The 20850-nt window shown below is 43.4% G+C and overlaps 1 protein-coding gene across 1 annotated transcript in view; it reads right to left on the reverse strand.

Moving 5' to 3' along the window:
- The window catches only part of LOC115144299 (rho GTPase-activating protein 27-like), a 28597-nt gene that overhangs the window by 6320 nt on the left and 1427 nt on the right, over positions 1-20850 (reverse strand). Inside the window, exons 2-8 of the mRNA XM_029685217.2 lie at positions 20647-20824; positions 19639-20455; positions 4092-4556; positions 3370-3609; positions 3048-3128; positions 2778-2903; positions 2236-2325 (exon numbers count right to left, since the gene is read on the reverse strand). Coding sequence (XP_029541077.2) covers positions 2236-2325; positions 2778-2903; positions 3048-3128; positions 3370-3609; positions 4092-4556; positions 19639-20455; positions 20647-20726 — 1899 coding nt within the window. The 5' untranslated portion in view covers positions 20727-20824. The remainder of the gene's footprint in view (positions 1-2235; positions 2326-2777; positions 2904-3047; positions 3129-3369; positions 3610-4091; positions 4557-19638; positions 20456-20646; positions 20825-20850) is intronic.

Genomic DNA, 20850 nt, shown 5'->3' on the forward strand with positions numbered 1-20850 from the left:
AGAAATAGACCATTTCCCAAGTGACATCTGTTTCTACTCTCTCAGGTGTAGCTATGCAACTACTATTCTGCTTACAAATTCTTCAATATACGGGTACAACACACCATTAGCCCTTAGATAGATAGCATGTGGATGGATACAATATTTATCAGGGCAGTGGTGAGATATATAAAAAAATATTTAAAAAACACATTGTGCCACTGAGGCTCTGATTGAAGGGGCTTCTTGCTTTTGTCACTTCTAGGTTAGACTACTGCAATGTTTTACTTTCCGGCTACCCGGATAAAGCACTAAATAAACTTCAGTTAGTGCTAAATACGGCTGCTAGAATCCTGACTAGAACCAAAACATTTGATCATATTACTCCAGTGCTAGCCTCCCTACACTGGCTTCCTGTCAAGGCAAGGGCTGATTTCAAGGTTTTACTGCTAACCTACAAAGCATTACATGGGCTTGCTTACCTATCTCTCTGATTTGGTCCTGCCGTACATACCTACACGTACGCTACGATCACAAGACGCAGGCCTCCTAAATGACCCTAGAATTTCTAAGCAAACAGCTGGAGGCAGGGCTTTCTCCTATAGAGCTCCATTTTTATGGAATGGTCTGCCTACCCATGTGAGAGACGCAAACTCGGTCTCAACCACTGAAGACTCATCTCTCATCTCTTACATGTAGAAGTTGCCCCTGAGATGCATGTGGACTTCTCATTTTACCCTACCCCCAATCTAAGCCTCAACCATTGAGAGTTAAAATGCATAGGTGACCTTAAGTTCAACTTTAAGTAATACTAAACACATTAATGATTGAGTGTAGTCTGGCCCAGGAGTGTGAAGGTGAACGGAAAGGCTCTGGAGCAACGAAACGCCCTTGCTGTCTCTGCCTGGCCGGTTCCCCTCTTTCCACTGGGATTCTCTTTTTTTAAATTATTTTTTTACCTTTATTTAACCAGGCAAGTCAGTTAAGAACAAATTCTTATTTTCAATGACGGCCTAGGAACAGTGGGTTAACTGCCTGTTCAGGGGCAGAACGACAGATTTGTACCTTGTCAGCTCGGGGGTTTGAACTTGCAACCTTCCAGTTACTAGTCCAACACTCTAACCACTAGGCTACTCTGCCTCTAACCCTATTACAGGGGCTGAGTCACTGGCTTACTAGGGCTCTTTCATACCGTCCCTAGGAGGGGTGCATCACTTGAGTGGGTTGAGTCACTGATGTGATCTTCCTGTCTGGGTTGACGCCCCCCCCCCCCCTTGGGTTGTGCCGTGGCGGAGATCTTTGTGGGCTATACTCGGCCTTGTCTCAGGATGGTAAGTTGGTGGTTGAAGTTATCCCTCTAGTGGTGTGGGGGCTGTGCTTTGGCAAAGTGGGTGGGGTTATATCCTTCCTTTTTGGCCCTGTCCGGGGTGTCATCGGATGGGGCCACAGTGTCTCCTGACCCCTCCTGTCTCAGCCTCCAGTATCTATGCTGCAGTAGTTTATGTGTTGGGGGGCTAGGGTCAGTTTGTTATATCTGGAGTACTTCTCCTGTGCTATCCAGTGTCCTGTGTGAATTTGAGTATGCTCTCTCTAATTCTCTCTTTCTTTCTCTCTCTCGGAGGACCTGAGCCCTAGGACCATGCCTCAGGACTACCTGACATGATGACTCCTTGCTGTCCCCAGTCCACCTGGCCGTGCTGCTGCTCCAGTTTCAACTGTTCTGCCTGTGATTATTATTATTTGACCATGCTGGTCATTTATGAACATTTGAACATCTTGGCCATGTTCTGTTATAATCTCCACCCGGCACAGCCAGAAGAGGACTGGCCACCCCACATAGCCTGGTTCCTCTCTAGGTTTCTTCCTAGGTTTTGGCCTTTCTAGGGAGTTTTTCCTAGCCACCGTGCTTCTACACCTGCATTGCATGCTGTTTGGGGTTTTAGGCTGGGTTTCTGTACAGCACTTTAAGATATCAGCTGATGTACGAAGGGCTATATAAATCAATTGGATTTTGATTTGATTTGATTTATTCTGAGTCTAAACCAATCAGCTTTCAGGAACAGAAACAAAACACCATTCAGAGCAAAGACAGGTCAGGTCAGAGTGGTCATAGCGCTGGGGCAACTTCACAGAAGTGTCATTTGAGTAAGAACAGAACTGTCATTTTCAGTCGACTCAGGACTGATCTAACCTAATGAGGATCAGCAGACTGGGGAGGACAATAAAGGAGGACAGGAGAGGAGGAGGGGGACTCACGTGATGCTGCCCCATCTCTGGAGAGTTGTCTGCACTGGAACCCTCGCTGCCGTAGTCCGAGGCATTTCTTCTGTGATTCGGGAAGAACTTCTGACCAATAGGGGAATAAAGGACACTTTACTTTGTCACAATGTGACCAAAACGACATCCCATCTGAACAGAATTGTTTAAGTACACAATCTACTCTTTTATATGTGTGGTATAGACCACTGTTTTGTTACGACACCAAATGTCACTGGCTGAACACAGTGATCCTAAGAATAGAAGTGAAACGTAATAGGTGTTCCAGGTGCTTGGCTCTCTCTCGTTTAGGAAACGGTGTCAAAATGGGGGCTGTATGAGAGCTGAGAGGGTCAGGTGTTTCATATGGTGTTCCCAGTCACTTCACTCTGCCTCACTAAACACGGCTGTCAGAGCCAGCTGACACTCCTACTGTAGCTCTTATAGCTCTATTGTGGTGGGCTCTGGCTAGGGGGATGTGAGGTGTGTGTGTGTATTTGTGTGTGTGTGGAGGTGTGGGTATGCGCACTAGCAACACTAACCCTTTCCTCCATGGTTGAGCTGAAGTGAGCTGGACCCATGGTGTGTCTCCAGTTCTTCATAGATAGAGACCCCCCGTCCAGCGCAACACCATTTCCCACCTTAGACTGGCCTGATGCTACAGGGGCCTGGAGGGGTCAAATAATAGAGGAGAAACTCTATACAAGACACTCCAAAATAAGTAATTCATAAGTTAGGAATTAGGCATTGATTACCTATCTAAATCTGTATGGTAGAATTAATTGCCATGGGTGTTTAATCTTGATCTCTACCTCAGGCAGGTTCCACTGGGATCTGGAGCCGTCTCTCAGGTAGTAGTACGTCTGTCCTCTGTCGTCCAATGATTTGATCCACTGTTACCACACACACACCACACACATAAATATCCATATTGCACTGCATCATCATTGAGAAAATGTACTGCATATACTGTAGCGGTATCTGACTGAACGCCACCCGAATCAGGTGGCCCGGTAATATTCCTTCAAGTGGCATGGTCTCCCCCTAGATTTCATTCCTGGATAGGTCTCTCTCTCTCTTTACCTCAATGAGACTAACCTGAATAAATAATGGCTAAATAAAGGGTCTGTGTACCTGCTCAGGTGTGTGTTTGCTGGAGAACACCCATGTTCCATCAGGGTCTATATTGAGGTTCCAGCCAGTTGGAGCGCTCCTGTCCAGGCTGGCCCTGGGGATGACTGCCTGGATCACATGGCTGGGGTTGTAGTCGTTATGGAAGGAGTGAGGGTCCACTGGGGACAAAGCCAATGGCTCCTCTTCCAGGGATTCAGGTAGGTCAGCCTCACCTGGGTAGTCCTCCTCAGGCAGGGGAGGCTGGACACACACACATCATGCACACACACATGCATGTGAACACAGAAACACACCCACAGACAGGACAGACAACACAGAGATACACACACACGTTGTGAGAATGTTATATTCAGTGATCTCATTGTGCTGCTTCAAAACAGATCGAGAACAGGACAATGGATAACCTTCCTCCTAGGTTCCTTTCAGCTTTTCAAAGTTCCTCATTTCAACGAAGCAGTTTAAACAGCTTTTAGCTTATTCTTTCACATCTCTTTAGAATTGTGAAAACACGAGAATGCAGTTCGCAAAAAGTTCACAACAAGGTCAACGAATGCATTGCCTAATAGTGTGAGGGAAACTACATCTATGAAAAATAACTGCCTGCTATGTACTGTAGGAGCTTAACTTCATTAAAAAGATGAGTGTTGTATTATTTGTAGACTTCCCATGGGTGAAACTATAATAGACGAAGTAAGTGAGTGTCTAAGTGGAGCAGGCCTTACCGGCCCTTCCTCCAGAGAGCTGTGCCCACTCAGCGGCTCCATCAGAGGGGGATAGGGGCACTGTGGCTCTGGGGGCTCCCAAGACGTCTCTCCCGATACTGGGTTGTAGAAGTACTGGCGGCCGCTAGTCACATCCAAACACTGCTCCCAGTCAGCGGTCCATGCAGGGGCGGAGACAGAGGTGGAGGTGGGGGACTGAGGGGAGGGCGAGGGAGACAAACACACAGGCTCCTCAGCGGGAGCCTCAGGGTCTATGTGGGGGTTGTCCCAGGTAGTCTGCCCCGATTCAGGGTGGTAGTAGTACTCCTGTCCACTCTCCTGGTCAGTGTGCACCTCCCATCCCTCAGAGTCCAGGTAAGGAGGAGAGCAGGGAGGGGAGGAGGCCGAGAGGGGGGACTCAGAGACGTTTCTGTGGAGCTCCGCTACATTGACGTACACAGCGTTCTGGGCACTCTCATTGTCAACCTATGGGAAGAGCAGGAAATATGGGTCAGGGGTCATCTGGAAAAGTTTAGAACTACAGAGTGACGCCAAGCCTTGTCCCAGATCTGTTTATGTGTTGACAATAACCATAGGAGTTGGAAAAACAGCACAACCAGATCTGGGACGAGGCTGAGGTCAAGTGACACTGATTCTAGGCTGTCAGAATACTTAATGCAGCAGAGAGACAAACCTGTGAATAAAAAACTAACATCAACTTTAGTCTCACAGCTCTATAGACAGTCAGGTGGTTCTGAGTAGATAAAAGAAGCTGTGATATTTCTGGAGAAAAAAAAAGCCACTTTCACCTATAGCACTCAGAAAGAGGGTGACAGAACAGTCTTCCGGTGCAGTCAGCTCAGAAAGTCAAATCTAAAGCTAAACAGAAAGCAATGAGCTCCAGACCACAACCCACTGCCTCGTTTTTGTCTAAATATACAGACACCCACTATTACCCAGTTACCCACAGACACAGACTCTGCATTGCCAAAAGTGGAGGTGCAACACTCAACAAACTAAAACTCTATGCCTACTTCACAGTCCGCCCAGGCATTCCTGTGTGACATTGTCTTTCGTCTAAGGGTGGTGGTAATGTTCTAGAACAATAACAACTGTCCACAAACAAACATAGAAGGCCAATATTCAGGTTTCATTCAAAAGTTCAACAATGGTTACTAATCAACTACAGCAGGCGCACTTTCAATTCTCTACATTACAGAACTGAAAAAAAAATGATGACTCACACTTTCACTGAATATAATCAAATTCAACTGTTGACTGAATATAAGTTCATAGTACATTTTATTCTTCCTCTTATCTGCGACCCACAGTTATAGAAACCATTTTACAGTAGGAGGCTAAATATATCACCAGTATGTAAATATAGGCCTAGTCAAGACCAATACACATGGTTAGGTTAGTTGAGTTAGCCTACATGTTAGTCTTGTTGTCATTGTTGTTGCAGACTGCCCCAAGAAATTGCCCCTCAGATAAATAGGTTTAATCGTATTGAATAAATGACAGTGAAGGAGAGAGATGTACATGCCTAAAGTAAGTCTGTGTTCATCATTCCAGAAAACATTGGCACACTCACTCACTCCTGCTAAAATCAATGTTTTTCATTTATATTTTGGTCATTTATCCAGAGCGACTTACAAGAGCAATTAGGGTTAAGTGCCTTGCTCAAGGGCACAGACAGATTTTTCACCTAGTTGGCTTGGATATTCGAACCAGCAACTTTTCAGTTACTGGCCCAAAACTCTTAACCACTAGGCTACCTACTTCCGTTGAAATGACCCACATCTAAAATAGACGATCAGATCCTACATTTTCAGAGGCCCGAGTCTAACCTGGAGTCTTTTCTTATCTGTTCCAGTGGCCTAAGTTTCACCTGCTGTATTCCAATGAGGAGGTGTCTGACTGACTTTATGATTCCTGGGACGTCCCTCTGGGAAACCTGATGGATATGTTGTCATCATCATGGCACTGTGAGAGGGACTGTTGATCTCTCCCTTCCTCTCTCATAGCCTTCTGGTGTGGACTATCACACCAGGATCCTTTAGACTATGAAAACCTACCACTGGTTTGATGATCGGTGACAGGTCGGAAGCCTATTTATATGGGTCAAAGGTCGGAAGGCAGATATGGATAGAAATTAGTAAATTTGACTATTTTTCTCTGGTTAATAATAATACATTTTGTATCAGATATGGACTCGGTGTCCCATCTAGAGGTTTTTGGCCTGTCATTAGAATCATTATTGATCTCATTATCAACACAAGGTTATCAATACACATGACCAGGCAATCAAATCAAAAATAGATCAACAGAATACAGACAAGCAAGAGGAAATTAGAGAGTTGCATCATTGATCTCTCGCTGTGTTGATTCTGAAATGCCCCCTCCCCTGCCCACTGGAAAATATATCTACCCAGAGCAAACACCACACAGTAAACACACACTAACCAGAAGTGAGAAAGTCGGTCTTTGTGTGGGCAAAATGTCAGTGTCACCAATAAACATAAACAGGCAAAACCCTCAAATCTACCCATTTCATCAACACACACAGTAAGCACCTCACAGTAAATGTAACACCCATATGCGAGAAACTATGGTTTTGTGTTGGCAAATTTGTCAACTTACACCTGGCAAAACTCTAACGTCAAGAGTGCTTAATGGATCTATGCACTAACCATGCGGAAGGCGGCGTTACTTGTGTTACTGAGCATGCTCTCTGGGGTTGACATACACGGCAACAGAGGAAAACAAAGTTGAGCTGAAGCAATATATCCGCAGAAGGGTGAGACTAAGTAGACTCAACAGGAAGCAAGAAAGTGATAACAAGGTAGACGTAAACACTGTCAATATTGTATATACACTGTACAACAAACCCAACACACTCTGATCTACATTCAGAACCAGCCAATTTAGCCATAGATCCATCAAAACCAGTGCACTGACAGTTTTGGTGAGGCTGCATTGTTGCATTTAGAGACATACGCTATACAGTTTGTTCTGGACCTACCTGGTTTGCAATTGGTAGAACCAAGCCCCCCCGGGTCTGATACCCATGCCGGGGCTTTGCATAAAGATCCACCATGTTTATGTAATCCTAATTAGTAGAGCCATATAATACAGCTGACCAGAGCACAGCTACACAAGCTACCACAGGACTGAACTGACAGAAGCAGAGGCAGGCAGACAGGCACACACACACCAATGACAGAGATGCCTCCGAAAGGAGAACTGCCTACTCTGTTACAATGACAGGGGGAGGGGAGGGGTGTTTCAGATGGAGGGCGGCAGAGAGAGAGATAGACAGCGAGCAAGAAAGAGAGAGAGAGAGAGAGAGAAAAGAGAGAGAGAGAGAAAGAGAAAGAGAGAGAGAGAAAGAGAGAGAGAGAGAAAGAGAGAGAGAGAAAGAGAGAGAGAGAGAAAGAGAGAGAGAGAGAGAGAGAGAGAGAGAGAGAGAGAGAGAGAGAGAGAGAGAGAGAGAGAAAGAAAGAAAGAAAGAAAGAAAGAAAGAAAGAAAGAAAGAAAGAAAGAAAGAAAGAGAGAGAGAGAAAGAGAGAGAGAGAGAGGAGGCAGATAGAAAGAGGACAGGTCATTTGAACCCACTTCCTTTCTGTCTTACCAATGATGAAAAAGGAAATGTCGGCATGGAAACAAAGCTTTAGGAGAGTGCATTCCTTTACTCAAGTGGTGAATTAGATTAATTAGTGAGGAAGCCAAGGCAGAACTAAGAGGAAACTGAAAAAAAAACTCTGGGTTTAGCTAGTCCACTGTACTCACAAAGGTCATGGTTTGACTGTTATAACTCTGGTTTGGGTTATATCTCCTTCTCTTTGTGAAGTAGTCTTTACATTAACATTAGAAATTCTGTAATCAGCCTGAAAGTAGCATTAACAGTAAGAATCGGACTACTACTATTGGTTTCCAAATCAAATGACAACAAATGTTTAAGAATTGCTTGATAAATTTACATAGAAAAGTACAATTGTGCACTGTGTAGAGGAGAAATGTACACATTTTAATGGACAATGTTGCTGTAAAACTAAGAGGAACCCAGAGTGGCTGATGCTCAGACTGCAGAGTAGGTGGGTGTTTGACTTGAGACAGGAAACTTTAGTGAAGGGACAGTTGCTCAACCATCACTTCCTTCCAGGGAGGATCAGACTGTTCACAGATCAGACTGCTGACTGTCTGAAGCCTTTGGCTGAAATGTAGTACCATAACATCCATACTAACACAACTAATAGTATGATAATACTTATCATATCACTGCAACCAATAGCATCATCATAATTCATCAACTAATAGTATTATAACACACAAAACCATAAGTACAGTGCCATCAGAAAGTATTCAGACCCCTTGACTTTTTCCACATTGTTACTTTACAGCCTTATTCTGAAATTGATTAAATATTTTTTTTAATTACACACAATACCCCATAATGAAATTTTTGCAAATGCATTCAAAAAATAAAACATAAGTATTCAGACCCTTTGCTATGAGACTCGAAATTGAGCTCAGGTGCATCCCGTTTCCATTGATCATCCTTGAGATGTTTCTACAACTTGATTGGAGTCCAACTGTGGTAAATGTAATTGATTGTACATGATTTGGACCTGTCTATAAAAGGTCTATAAAAGGTCCCACATTTGACAGTGCATGTCAGAGCAAAAACCAAGCCATGAGGCCAAAGGAATTGTCCGTAGAGCTCAAAGACAGGATTGTGTCAAGGCACAGATCCGGAGAAGGGTACCAAAAAATGTCTACAGCACTGAAGGACCAAGAACACACGGGCAGCTCTAGGAAGAGTCTTGGTGGTTCCCAACTTATTCCATTCTTAAATGGAATAAGTTGGGAACCACCAAGACTCTTCCTAGAGCTGCCCGCCCGGCCAAACTGAGCAATCGGGGGAGATTGGCCTTGGTCAGGGAGGTGACTAAGAACACAGTGGTCACTCTGAAAGAGCTCTAGAGTTCCTCTGTGGAGATGTAGAACCTTCCAGAAGGACAACCTATCTCTGCAGCAAATCAGGCCTTTATGGTAGAGTGGCCAGACGGAACCCACTCCTCAGTAAAAGGCACATGACAGGCCGCTTGGAGTTTGCCAAGAGGCACTTAAAGACTCTCACACCATGAGAAACAAGATTCTCCGGTCTGATGAAACCAAGATTGAACTCTTTCGCCTGAATGCCAAGCGTCACATCTGGAGGAAACCTGGCACCATCCTTATGGTGAAGCATAGTGGTGGTAGCATCACGCTGTGGGGATGTTTTTCAGCGGAAGGGACTGGGAGACTAGTCAGGATCGAGGCAAAGTTTAATGGCACAAAGTACAAAGAGGTCCTTTATGAAAACCTGCTCCAGAGCACTCAGGACCTCAGACTGGGGCGAAGGTTCACTTTCCAACAGGACAATGACCCTAAGCACACAGCCAAGACAGCGCAGGAGTGGTCTCTGAATGTCCTTGAGTGGCCCAGCTAGAGCCCGGACTTGAACCCGATCGAACATCTCTGTTGAGACCTGAAAATAGCTGTGCTGCGACGCTCCCCATCCAACATGACAGAGCTTGAGAGGATCTGCAGAGAAGAATGGGAGAAACTCCCCAGATACAGGTGTGCCAAGCTTGCAGCATCATACCCAAGAAGACTCAAGGCTGTAATCACTACCAAAGGTGGGTGCTTCAACAAAGTACTGAGTAAAGGCTATGAATACTTACAGTTGAAATGAGAAGTTTACATACACTTAGGTTGGAGTCATTAAAACTCATTTTTCAACCACTCCACAAATGTCTTGTTAAAAAACTAGTTTTGGCAAGTCGGTAAGGACATATACTTTGTGCATGACACAAGTACATTTTCCCAACAATTGTTTACAGACAGATTATTTCACTTATAATTCACTGTATCACAATTCCAGTGGGTCAGAAGTTTACATATACTAAGTTGACTGCCTTTTAAACAGCTTGGAAAATTCCATAAAATGAAGTCATGGCTTTAGAAGCTTGTGATAGGCTAATTGACAACATTTGAGTCAATTGGAGGTGTACCTGTGGATGTATTTCAAGGCCTACCTTCAGACTCAGTGCCCCTTTGCTTGACATCATGGGAAAATCAAAATAAATCAGCCAAGACCTCAGGTAAAAAATAGTAGACAAGTCAGGTTCATCATTGGGAGCAATGTCCAAATGCCTGAAGGTACCACGTTCATCTGTTCAAACAATAGTATGCAAGTATAAACACCATGGGACCACGCAGCCGTCATATCTGTCTCCTAGAGATGACGTACTTTGGTGCGAAAAGTGCAAATCAATCCCAGAACAACAGCAAAGGACCTTGTGAAGATGCTGGAGGAAACAGGTACAAAATTATCTATATCCACAGTAAAACAAGTCCTATATCGACATAACCTGAAAGGCCGCTCAGCAAGGATGAAGCCACTGCTCCAAAACCGTCATAAAAAAGCCAGACTACGGTTTGCAACTGCACATGGGGATAAAGATCGTACTTTTTGGAGAAATGTCCTCTGGTTTGATGAAACAAAAATAGAACTGTTTGGCCATAATGACCATCGTTATGTTTGGAGGAAAAAGAGGGAGGCTTGCAAGCTGAAGAACACCATCCCAACAGTGAAGCACGAGTGAGGCAGCATCATGTTGTGGGGGTGCTTTGCTGCAGGAGGGACTGGTGCACTTCACAAAATAGATGGCATCATGGGAATAGAAAATTACGTTGGTATATTGACGCAACATCTCAAGACATCAGTTAAAGATTGGTTGTAAATGGGTCTTCCAATTGGACAATGACCCCAAGCATACTTCCAAAGCTGTGGCAAAATGGCTTAATGACAACAAAGTCAAGGTATTGGAGTGGCCATCACAAAGCCCTGACCTCAATCCTATAGAAGATTTGTGGGCAGAACTGAAAAAGCGTGTGCGAGCAAGGAGGCCTACAAACCTGACTCCGTTACACCAGCCCTGTCAGGAGGAATGGGCCAAAATTCAAACAACTTATTGTGGGAAGCTTGTGGAAGGCTACCCAAAACGTTTGACCGAAGTTAAACAATTTAAAGGCAATGCTACCAAATACTAATTGGGTGTATGTAAACTTCTGACCTACTGGGAATGTGATGAAAGAAATTAAAGCTGAAATATATCATTCTCTCTATTATTATTCTGACATTTCACATTCTTAAAATAAAGTGGTGATCCTAATTGACCTAAAACAGGGAAGTTTTACTAGGATTAAAAGTCAGGAATTGTGAAAAAGTTAGTTTAAATGTATTTGGCTAAGGTGTATGTAAACTTCAACTGTATGTAAATGTAATATTTCAGTTTTATTTTTAATAAACTATCAAACATGTCTAAAAACCTGTTTTTGTTTTGTCACTATGGGGTATTGTGTGTAGATTGATGAGGAAAAAAATAAATGTAATCAACTTTTGAACAAGGCTGGAACCTAACAAAATGTGAAAAAGTCAAGGGGTCTGAATACTTTCCGAAGGCACTGTATCATAACACCCCAACCAATAGTATAATGATAATACCCCAACCAATAGCATAATGATAATACCCCAACCAATAGTATCACAACACACCAACCAATATTGGGGTTGGTGTACAATAGTAGCACTACATCTCCATCAATGACTGTAGTGTTTTTCAGATTCAGGCTGGCGGTTGCAGTTGACGTTTGAATAGTTATTTTTTACATCCATTGGCTTGGATTCACCAAGCAGGAATATTATCTGCAGTAAACATCAGAGATGCCATGTCAACCAGTTGGCAAGACAGCAGAAACCGACTGGCACCTTGGCGAATACAGTTCCTGGAACATCCCAAATGTTTCACCTCTATATTTGGTACCTGGGCACAAGGTGTTTTGCTATTCAAATGTGCCCGGGCCAGCAGCCTCGCACTATGCTTATGCTATTACATAAGCACAGAGGAGGCCTGTATTTCAGACTCACAAACAAGGACCTGAGTGGACAACACACTTCATTGATGCAGACAGATACATTTGAATGGGCTGTATCCCCTGTTAAGTTAAGTAATTTAATTCATGATTTAAAAAAAAGTTTGTCAAAGATCATACATCCTCTGTTTTGTGAGTGTTTAAAATTGAAATGCCAACCAAGAGTGAAAGTAAAGCACTGCGGAAGAGGAAACCTTGTTATGTTGTTGAACTAGGAGACGATTGCAATATTTTGCATAGTCTTTAATTGCCCTAAAGGAGAAAAAGCTGACATTTCTCTCATACTGTAGCCCTGAGCAATGCTATGAATCAGCAATCTGCCTGATTACTTAACCGATTTAGCAATCATCCAATCAAACAATAGGGAAGCAAATTGGGGCCCTAATCACACCACAAAAACAGTCGGCCTATTGAATGAGTCTGACTCCTCCCCCGTTACATCACTCCTCATGGCCCAGAATCCTGGATTACCCCAGAGAATGCTGTGTGGAATTCTAGTTCTACCTTCTACAATCTACATACAGCACACCAACCTTATCACTTCCCTACCCATCTCCTCAGGCCAGGCTGACTGACACTCTTCTGACTGCCCCGACGCAGAAAACCAGCTCCAGTAGGATCTGCAGGAAAACAGATCTCTAGAACATAGATATTCTAGAACATAGATGGTACATAGAGATGAACACAAAAGAGAGATGATATGGTAATGTCTGAATATACTGTGGTAACATTATAAGAGCCCAAGTCAAAGATACGTGGTAACAACTGCTGCCCAAGAATGTCTGCAGTACTGTACACAGTAAAGCTACTTAGATAAAATACATATTTACTTAAGGTAAGAAGATCTCAGGAGCTTTGATATCCAAGTCCCAAACAGTTAACCCTATCATTACGAATATAGAATATGTAAAAAAAAAAAAGTTTTATAAAAACATGAATCAAGACGACATGAAAGGCATTCCGGGTCTAATATGATTACTTGACCAAGGAGACAAGATACTTGAGACATTGGCTGCGTGTAGACGGGCAGCCCCATTCTGATATTTTATTCACTAATTGTTCTTTTGACGAGTCACATCAGGTCTTTTCACATCACAACTTTTTCAGCACTGATCTGATTGGTCAAAAGACCAATTAGTGAGAAAAAAAACATCAGAATTGGGTTGCCTGTGTAAATGCAGTCATTGAATTGTCTCATTACAGCTGAGGAGCAGTCAATGGGAGCTGCTAGAGGAGATACTACACAAGTACAGAGAAAAATTATGACTTTCCACCTCCCACTCAAGTGGTGTGTGTGTGTTTACCAAAGCAATACATCTAGTGATGCATGAACATGAAGATAACACTATTACTATTCTTTTTCACGAGAAAAGTTTGTTTACAACAATAGTTAAGGAATTGCTGATTAATTGGATCATATAAGCAATGCATTCCTACATTCACTTTCATGTCAATTGAGTTAATTTGTATTTAACTAGGATAGTCCACTCCACTCGATAATCCAACCATCATGACAGCCTCGGGATCATGACATTGCGTGTTAGCCTAAATGTTGGATTCATCTAAATCTATTCACCCACCCTTACTCTCAAATAACCTCCACATGATTTCAGTTTAGAAGCCATGCCTAGGATATGTCCCAGATAACCTCCTATTCGCTTTGTAGTGCACTGTTTTTGACCCTATGGGCTCTGGTAGTGCTAGAACTGTTGCTCTGGTTCACACACTAGTACCAATAAACCAAGACTAACCACTCACCACTACCAAGGCCTAATGACCACAATAAAACATAATATCCCTGAGCAGCACAGCTATAATTCAAGGACAACCACTTCAATTGAATCAGAAAACATCTCACTCACAGACAGTCCCAAATGGCACCCTATTTCCTTTAAAGTGCACTACTTTTGACCAGAGCCCTAGGGATCCATTGTCGTGCCTCATGTTTCAGCATGATAATGCACAGCCTCATGTCGCAAGGATCTGTACACAATTCCTGGAAGATGAAAATGTCCCAGTTCTTCCATGGCCTGCATACTCACCAGACATGTCACCCATTGAGCACGTTTGGAATGCTCTGGATCAACATGAATGACAGCATGTTCCAGTTCCTGCCAATATCCAGTAACTTCACACAGCCATTGAAGAAGAATGGGACAACACTCCACAATCAACAGCCTGATCAACTCTATGCAAAGGAGACGTTTCACACTGCATGAGGCAAATGGTGATCACACCAGATACAGATTGGTTTAATGATCCACGACCCTACCTTTTTTAGTATTTCTCAAATGTGTCTGTGATACTGCTGGTCATCTATGAACATTTGAACACCTTGAAGAACAATCTGGCCTGAATGGCCATGTTCTCTTATAATCTCCATCGGGCACAGCCAGAAAAGGACTGGCAACCCTTCATAGCCTGGTTCCTCTCTAGGTTTTTTCCTCGGTCCCTGCCTTTCTAGGGGTTTTAGGCTGGGTTTCTATATAAGCACTTTGTGACATCTGCTTATGTAAAAAGGGCTTTATAAATAAATGTGATTTGATTTGACCAACAGAAGCATATCTGTATTCGCAGTCATGTTAAATCCATTGATTAGGGTCTAATTAACTGATTTCCTTATATGAACTGTAACTCAGTAAAATGTGAAATTTTTGCATGTTGCATTTATATTTTGGTTCATTATATTTACCTAGAGCGCTTCAATTCAGGAAGCAATGGAACTAGCCTACAGTCCATGTCATGTACTGATAGAATGAGTAAAGACTTGACAATTACCTAAATGTGAGTTTGATTGCCAGTGTGCACATTGTGCATAGCCTATTCACACACTGCATGGCATGGTTGTCAATGCCACCTAACCTAAGCCCTAGCTAGCTGCTTCTTCTGAGTTAAACTCTAAACCCCCACACATTACCATGGATACGGACCTCCATTTGGGGAAGTGGGGCTCCACTTGAGGGGTCCTGGCACGTCCACATGAGTTGCAACCTTCTGAGTCCTAAATGGCACCATATTCCCTATATATTTCATTGCTGAGCACTATGGGTCCTGGTCAAAAGTAGTGCTCTACACAGGGTGTAGAGTGCCATTTGGGATGCTTCCCCCATTGTCCCGACAGACAGGGGAAGTGAGGGTGTCATTCATTCCACTGAGGATTATTGTTGAAAGCCACAAACCAGCTCTCTGCCTTTCTGTAAATTGGGGATAGTTTCCTATGGTAAAACCGATTTGAGAAAATAAACCAGTATCTGTGGTGGCTTTATCTAAGCTTTTTTAAATAGTCTTTCTACATTTACACGTTTCAGTTTGCAAACTAGATCAAGTTATATTATAGCAATTTAGGCCTACTATACTAGTTTAGTCAGCAATCATAATGTTTTCACATTGGAACAATGTAATAACTTTAAAATCGTGAGCGGAGCAGATAAAATGTAGCCAATTTATAGGCTACACCCAGATGTATACAAATAGTTCCATGCTTGACTGTACATCCCGATACTAGAAGCGGCCTACGTCACTTTACCTCGGAACAGGTGAACCAAAGATGACATCGGACTCGTGGGAAGTTCAAGGTTTCTCCGAAAAACGATGTTGCGCCTGTCAAGCCAACCAACTTTATTCAATGTAATTTGCATTCGCTAAATTTCCATATATTTTTTTAGGTTGGATAATTATCGTGGTGCTCTGGCAACATGCAGCAACTGGAATCAACTACAACCAGCAGTTTGGAAGTGGTTGTTGGTAGCCTACATTTCGGATTAACGCTTTCCTTTCTGGTTACAGTATGTATGTAGCCTATCGATTCGAACCAGCAGAATTAACCAGTTTCTAACCTGTTCTGTGGTTGCCCCAACAACTCTCCCCTAAACCCGACACACATTCACGGTAATAAAAATAAAATGTAATAAGAGATAGAAAGACGATTCCACTTTTGTGAAATCGGACAGATACTTATAATTGTTCCAATCAAATTGTACAGGTCCATACGCACCTAACAGTGATGTGGTCCCGCTTAACGTATTCCAGACAGTTGCACCAACACTTGAATCAGCTGGTCTGGACACTACAGTTGCATTCTAGGGGCACCCCCTTACCCCGTTGGACTGGCACACAAAAGAGTGTGTGTGTGTATTCATATGTAGATGAGCTGGCATAGAATAATAAATTGAGTCTACTACAGCCAAGATATGCCATGCTATGTTGGGAATCTTTCCATACATTAGCAGGGCTTTTATCATCTCATGCATGTTTTATGGATACATTTCTTATGGATAAAAACCAAGTTAACAGCACAACTTTCAACCAAACACATTGCATTCTGTTAACAACAATATCACCATGCATCTTTAATGCAGATCACAAGCCTCACTTACTGAAAACATCTTTTGACTCATGTTTATGGATGGATCCCAGAAGGTAATACGGTATTTCTCTGAATGTGATAGTTTGTGATTCATTAGCTGAGTCCAGTTGACCACAATCGAATTTTGGGATATCTGACACAAGCAATACACCTAGTTCTCATCTGTGACTGTGATTCATTGTTTGATTCACAATTTGCACCATATTCCCCTATATAGGGCACTACTTTTGACCAGGTGCCATTTGGGAAACAAACATCGAGTACAGCAATAATTCCTCTATGAATCATGGAACGAATCAGACCAGTCCTTTTCTTAAAATAAATACAACCGGGTAACTACAATGAAGGGTTCATGACTGGTGCAAAACTACCTCACACTCAACATCAACAAACAAAAGAACTGCTCATTGATTTCCAGAGGCAGACCCAGTGAGCCACCTAGTCCTGGGTGGTGAAGCGAGGGTGGGGAGTTAAGTACATGGGAACCATCATGGACAGCACATAATCTTTTAATGCCAACACTAAGCATATCAATAAAAATACCAACAACGACTGTACCTCCTGCGCAGACTGAGACAACCGAATGTTAACACCCGGATACTCTCCAACTATTACACCTGCCATATAGAGAGAGTGTGCTAACTCTCTGTTTCCTGGCCTGGTACGGTGGCCTGTCAGTTTATAATAAGGGTATCCTTAGGCAGACTGCGAATCTGGGGTCCAAGCTCTGTGAGCTGCAGCGCAGGGGGCTTCAGGGCCTCTATGATAAACAGGCAATGGACAAGGCCAAACGCATCATAGAGGACCCCACACACAATCTTGCCCTATGTTTTGAACTGCTGCCCCCCAGAAGGAGATTAAGGGTCCCATTGCTTAGTAAGAATAGGAGCAAGGCATGTTTCACTCCATCAGCCATTGGGCTGCTGAACAATGGGACATAGGACAGATGCAAGCCCAATAAACAGTTAGACAGTAGGCCCCAGAGACTTTGATTATGTGGAAATGTTTACTGACTTTCCAGTTTTCTGTACTGAACAAATATCTAAACACAACATGTAAAGTGTTGGGCCCATGTTTCATGAGCTGAAATCAAATATTCCAAAAATGTTCCCTACGCACAAAAAGCATATTTCTCAAATGTTTTGCACAAATTTGTTTACATCCCTGTTATTGAGCATTTCTCTTCTGCCAAGATAATCCATCCACCTGACAGGTGTGGCATATCGGGAAACTGATTAAACAGCATGATCATTACACAGGTTCACCTTGTGCTGGGGGCAATAAAAGGCCACTAAAATGTGCAGTTTTGTCACACAACACAATGCCACATGTCTCAAGTTGTGAGGGAGTGTGCAATTGGCATGTTGACCACAAGACTGTCCACCAGAGATGTTCCCATCTTTAATGTTTATGTCTCTACACAAGCTGTCATTTTACAGAAATTGGCAGTACGTCCAACCGGCCTCACAAACGCAAACCAAATGTATAGCTTTGTGTGGGCGAGCGGTTTTCTGTCAATGTTGTGAACAGAGTGCCCCATGGTGGCAGTGAGATTATGATATGGGCAGGCATAAGCTACAGACAACGAACACAATTGCATTTTATCAATGTCAATTTGACTGTGCAGAGATACAGTGACAAGATCCTGAGGCCCATTGTCGTGTCATTCATCCACCTCCATCATGATAATGCATGGCCATGTCGCAAGGATCTGTACACAATTTCTGGAAGATGAAAATATTCAAATTCTTCCATGGCCTGCATACTCAGACATGTCACTCATTAAGCACGTTTGGGATGCTCTGGATCGATGTGTACGACAGCGTATTCCAGGTCCCACCAATAGCCAGAAACTTCGCACAGCCATTGAAGACGAGTGGGACAACATTCCATAGGCTACAATCAACAGCCTGATAAACATTATGAGAAGGAGATGTGTCGCGCTGCACGAGGTAAATGGTGGTCACATCAGACACTGACTGGTTTTCTGATCCACAGCCCAACCTTTTTTTAAAGAATCTGTGACCAACCGATTCATATCTGTATTCAGATCCCATCGACGGGGGCTGTAGTGGAGTGTGTTGAGAGCTTCAAGTTCCTTGATGTCCACATCACCAACCAACTATCATGATCCAAACACACCAAGACAGTCGTGAAGAGGGCACGACAAAGGCTATTTCCCCTTAGGAGACTTTAAAGCTTTGGCATGGGTCCTCAGATCCTCAAAAACTTCTACAGCTGTACCATCCTGACTGGTTACATCATCACCTGGAAACTGCTCGGCATCTGACCGCAGGGCGCTACAGAGGGTAGTGCGTACGGCCCAGTACATCACTTGGGACAAGCTTCCTGCCATCCAGGAGCTCTATACCAGACGGTGTCAGAGGAAGGCCCTAAAAATGGTCAAAGACTCCAGCCACCCAAGTCATAGACTGCTCTCTCTGCTACCACATGGCAAGCGCTACCAGAGAGCCCAATCTATGTTCGAAAGGCTCCTTAACAGCTTCTACCCTCAAGCCATACGACTGCTGAACAGTTAACCAAATGGCTACGTGGACTATTTGCATTGACCCCCTTTTTATGCTGCTGCTACTTGCTGTTTATTATCTACTATGTACAGTGCCAGTCAAAGATTTGGACACACCTACTCATTCAAGGGTCTTTATTTTTGACTATTTTCTACAGTGTATAATAATAGTTTAGACATCAAAACTATGAAATAACACATATGGAATCATGTAGTAACCAAAAAAGTGTTAAACAAATCAAAATATATCTTATAGGTGAGATTCTTCAAAGTAGCCACACTTTGCCTCGATAGCTTTGCACACTCTTGGCATTCTCTCAACCGGCTTAATGAGGTAGTCACCTAGAACGCATTTCAATAAACAGGTGTGCCTTGTGAAAAGTTCATTTGTCATATTCCTTTCCTTCTTAATGCATTTGAGCCAATCGGTTGTGTTGTGACAAGGCAGGGTTGGTATACAGAAGATAGCCCTATTTGGTAAATGACCAAGTCCATATTATGGCAAGAACAGCTTAAATAAGCAAAGAGAAACAACAGTCTATCATTACTTAACAACCTCTTAAGGATCTGACACTTTTTTCAGATTTTCACAAGGATATGCATTTCTTGATACCATTTGAAAGGAAACACTTTGAAGTTTGTGGAAATGTGAAATGAATGTAGGAAAATCAATCACTGACTCTCAATCTTACCTGATCCGAAAGAGAAGGGGCTGTAAAATCAATCGGACCACAAGTTTGATCCAGGCTTTGCTGTTCTGCTGGTGTTTTCGTTGCACCCAGAGATCCAGCCGGTTCTGTTTCCACTATGTCTGTCATCTCTGAGAGTGGTATATCTGATATAGTCTCATAGATATCAGGGTCCTGATATAAATCAGATTGCCCACTATGATCCCCTGCCAGTGTTTTCATCATCCAGCCGTCGGAGTTCTGCTGTTCAACTGGATCCTTGATAAACGGAGAATGGCCTGACTGCAACTGAGGAAGTACACTTGTGGGCTCGGGTGGGACAAGGAGCTTTAGGGAAGGGTGCTGCAGCAAATTGCCAAGACCTGGAGTGTCTGAGGCTGAGTTGAATGAGACACCTGGAACTAAACTATGCTTCTTCATCACTTCTTCATCACACGGCGGGCTATCTCTAGTCTCGTTGTTGGAAGTCTGCAGTCCCACCATTGTCTTCACGTGCTCATACCGCTCGATATCATTGATGTCTTGTGAGACCCTGAATGTGGACTTCCTGTGAGAGGAAAGTGATCTCCCAGAGTGATCCGTGGACACGTGGACCCTGATCACAGTGCCTGGCCTTTGACCTTTGTTAGACATCTTCGTTGGCTCTCTGTCAGTCGTTGCCTGCGGGGATGTGTGACTCCCAGGATCGGCGAGGTCCAGTTGGCCCTGAGTCTCCACAGAGAGCTCCCTCACATACTTTGCAGGGATGTAGAAGGGCTTGGTGCTCTGGTCCTTCTGGACGTGCCACCAGTGCTCGTTGGTCCTGGAGACCAAGATGTACCTGTGAACATTACAGGCCCAAAAAGGCAATGTAAACAATATGTTTGGGGGCTGTGCAAAACACACAGTACGTCTATTACCTATATCATGTTGTCCGATCTGTTTGTTTGTAATTGTACTCATTTTACCATGAGCTGATGACTAATTTATTTTATGAAATATTTTAACAAAAAATATTTTCAAATCAATTACATGTCGTTGGGCTTGATGGAGACCAGAGCCCCGTCCCTGGCTGTGTACTCATACTCAAACTCCACCTGCACCATCTCCATGTTACTGTAGGTAGGCCTATACAGTCAGCCGCTCCCCTGGCTGGGGCCTCTGTATTGAGATGCAGACAGTCACATTTCAGAAGAGGTCATCTTGGGAGCTGGAAACAGTCGAAAGGGTACATTT

This window comes from Oncorhynchus nerka, linkage group LG16, assembly GCF_034236695.1.
Source record: "Oncorhynchus nerka isolate Pitt River linkage group LG16, Oner_Uvic_2.0, whole genome shotgun sequence".
In the NCBI taxonomy this organism is placed as follows: domain Eukaryota; kingdom Metazoa; phylum Chordata; class Actinopteri; order Salmoniformes; family Salmonidae; genus Oncorhynchus; species Oncorhynchus nerka.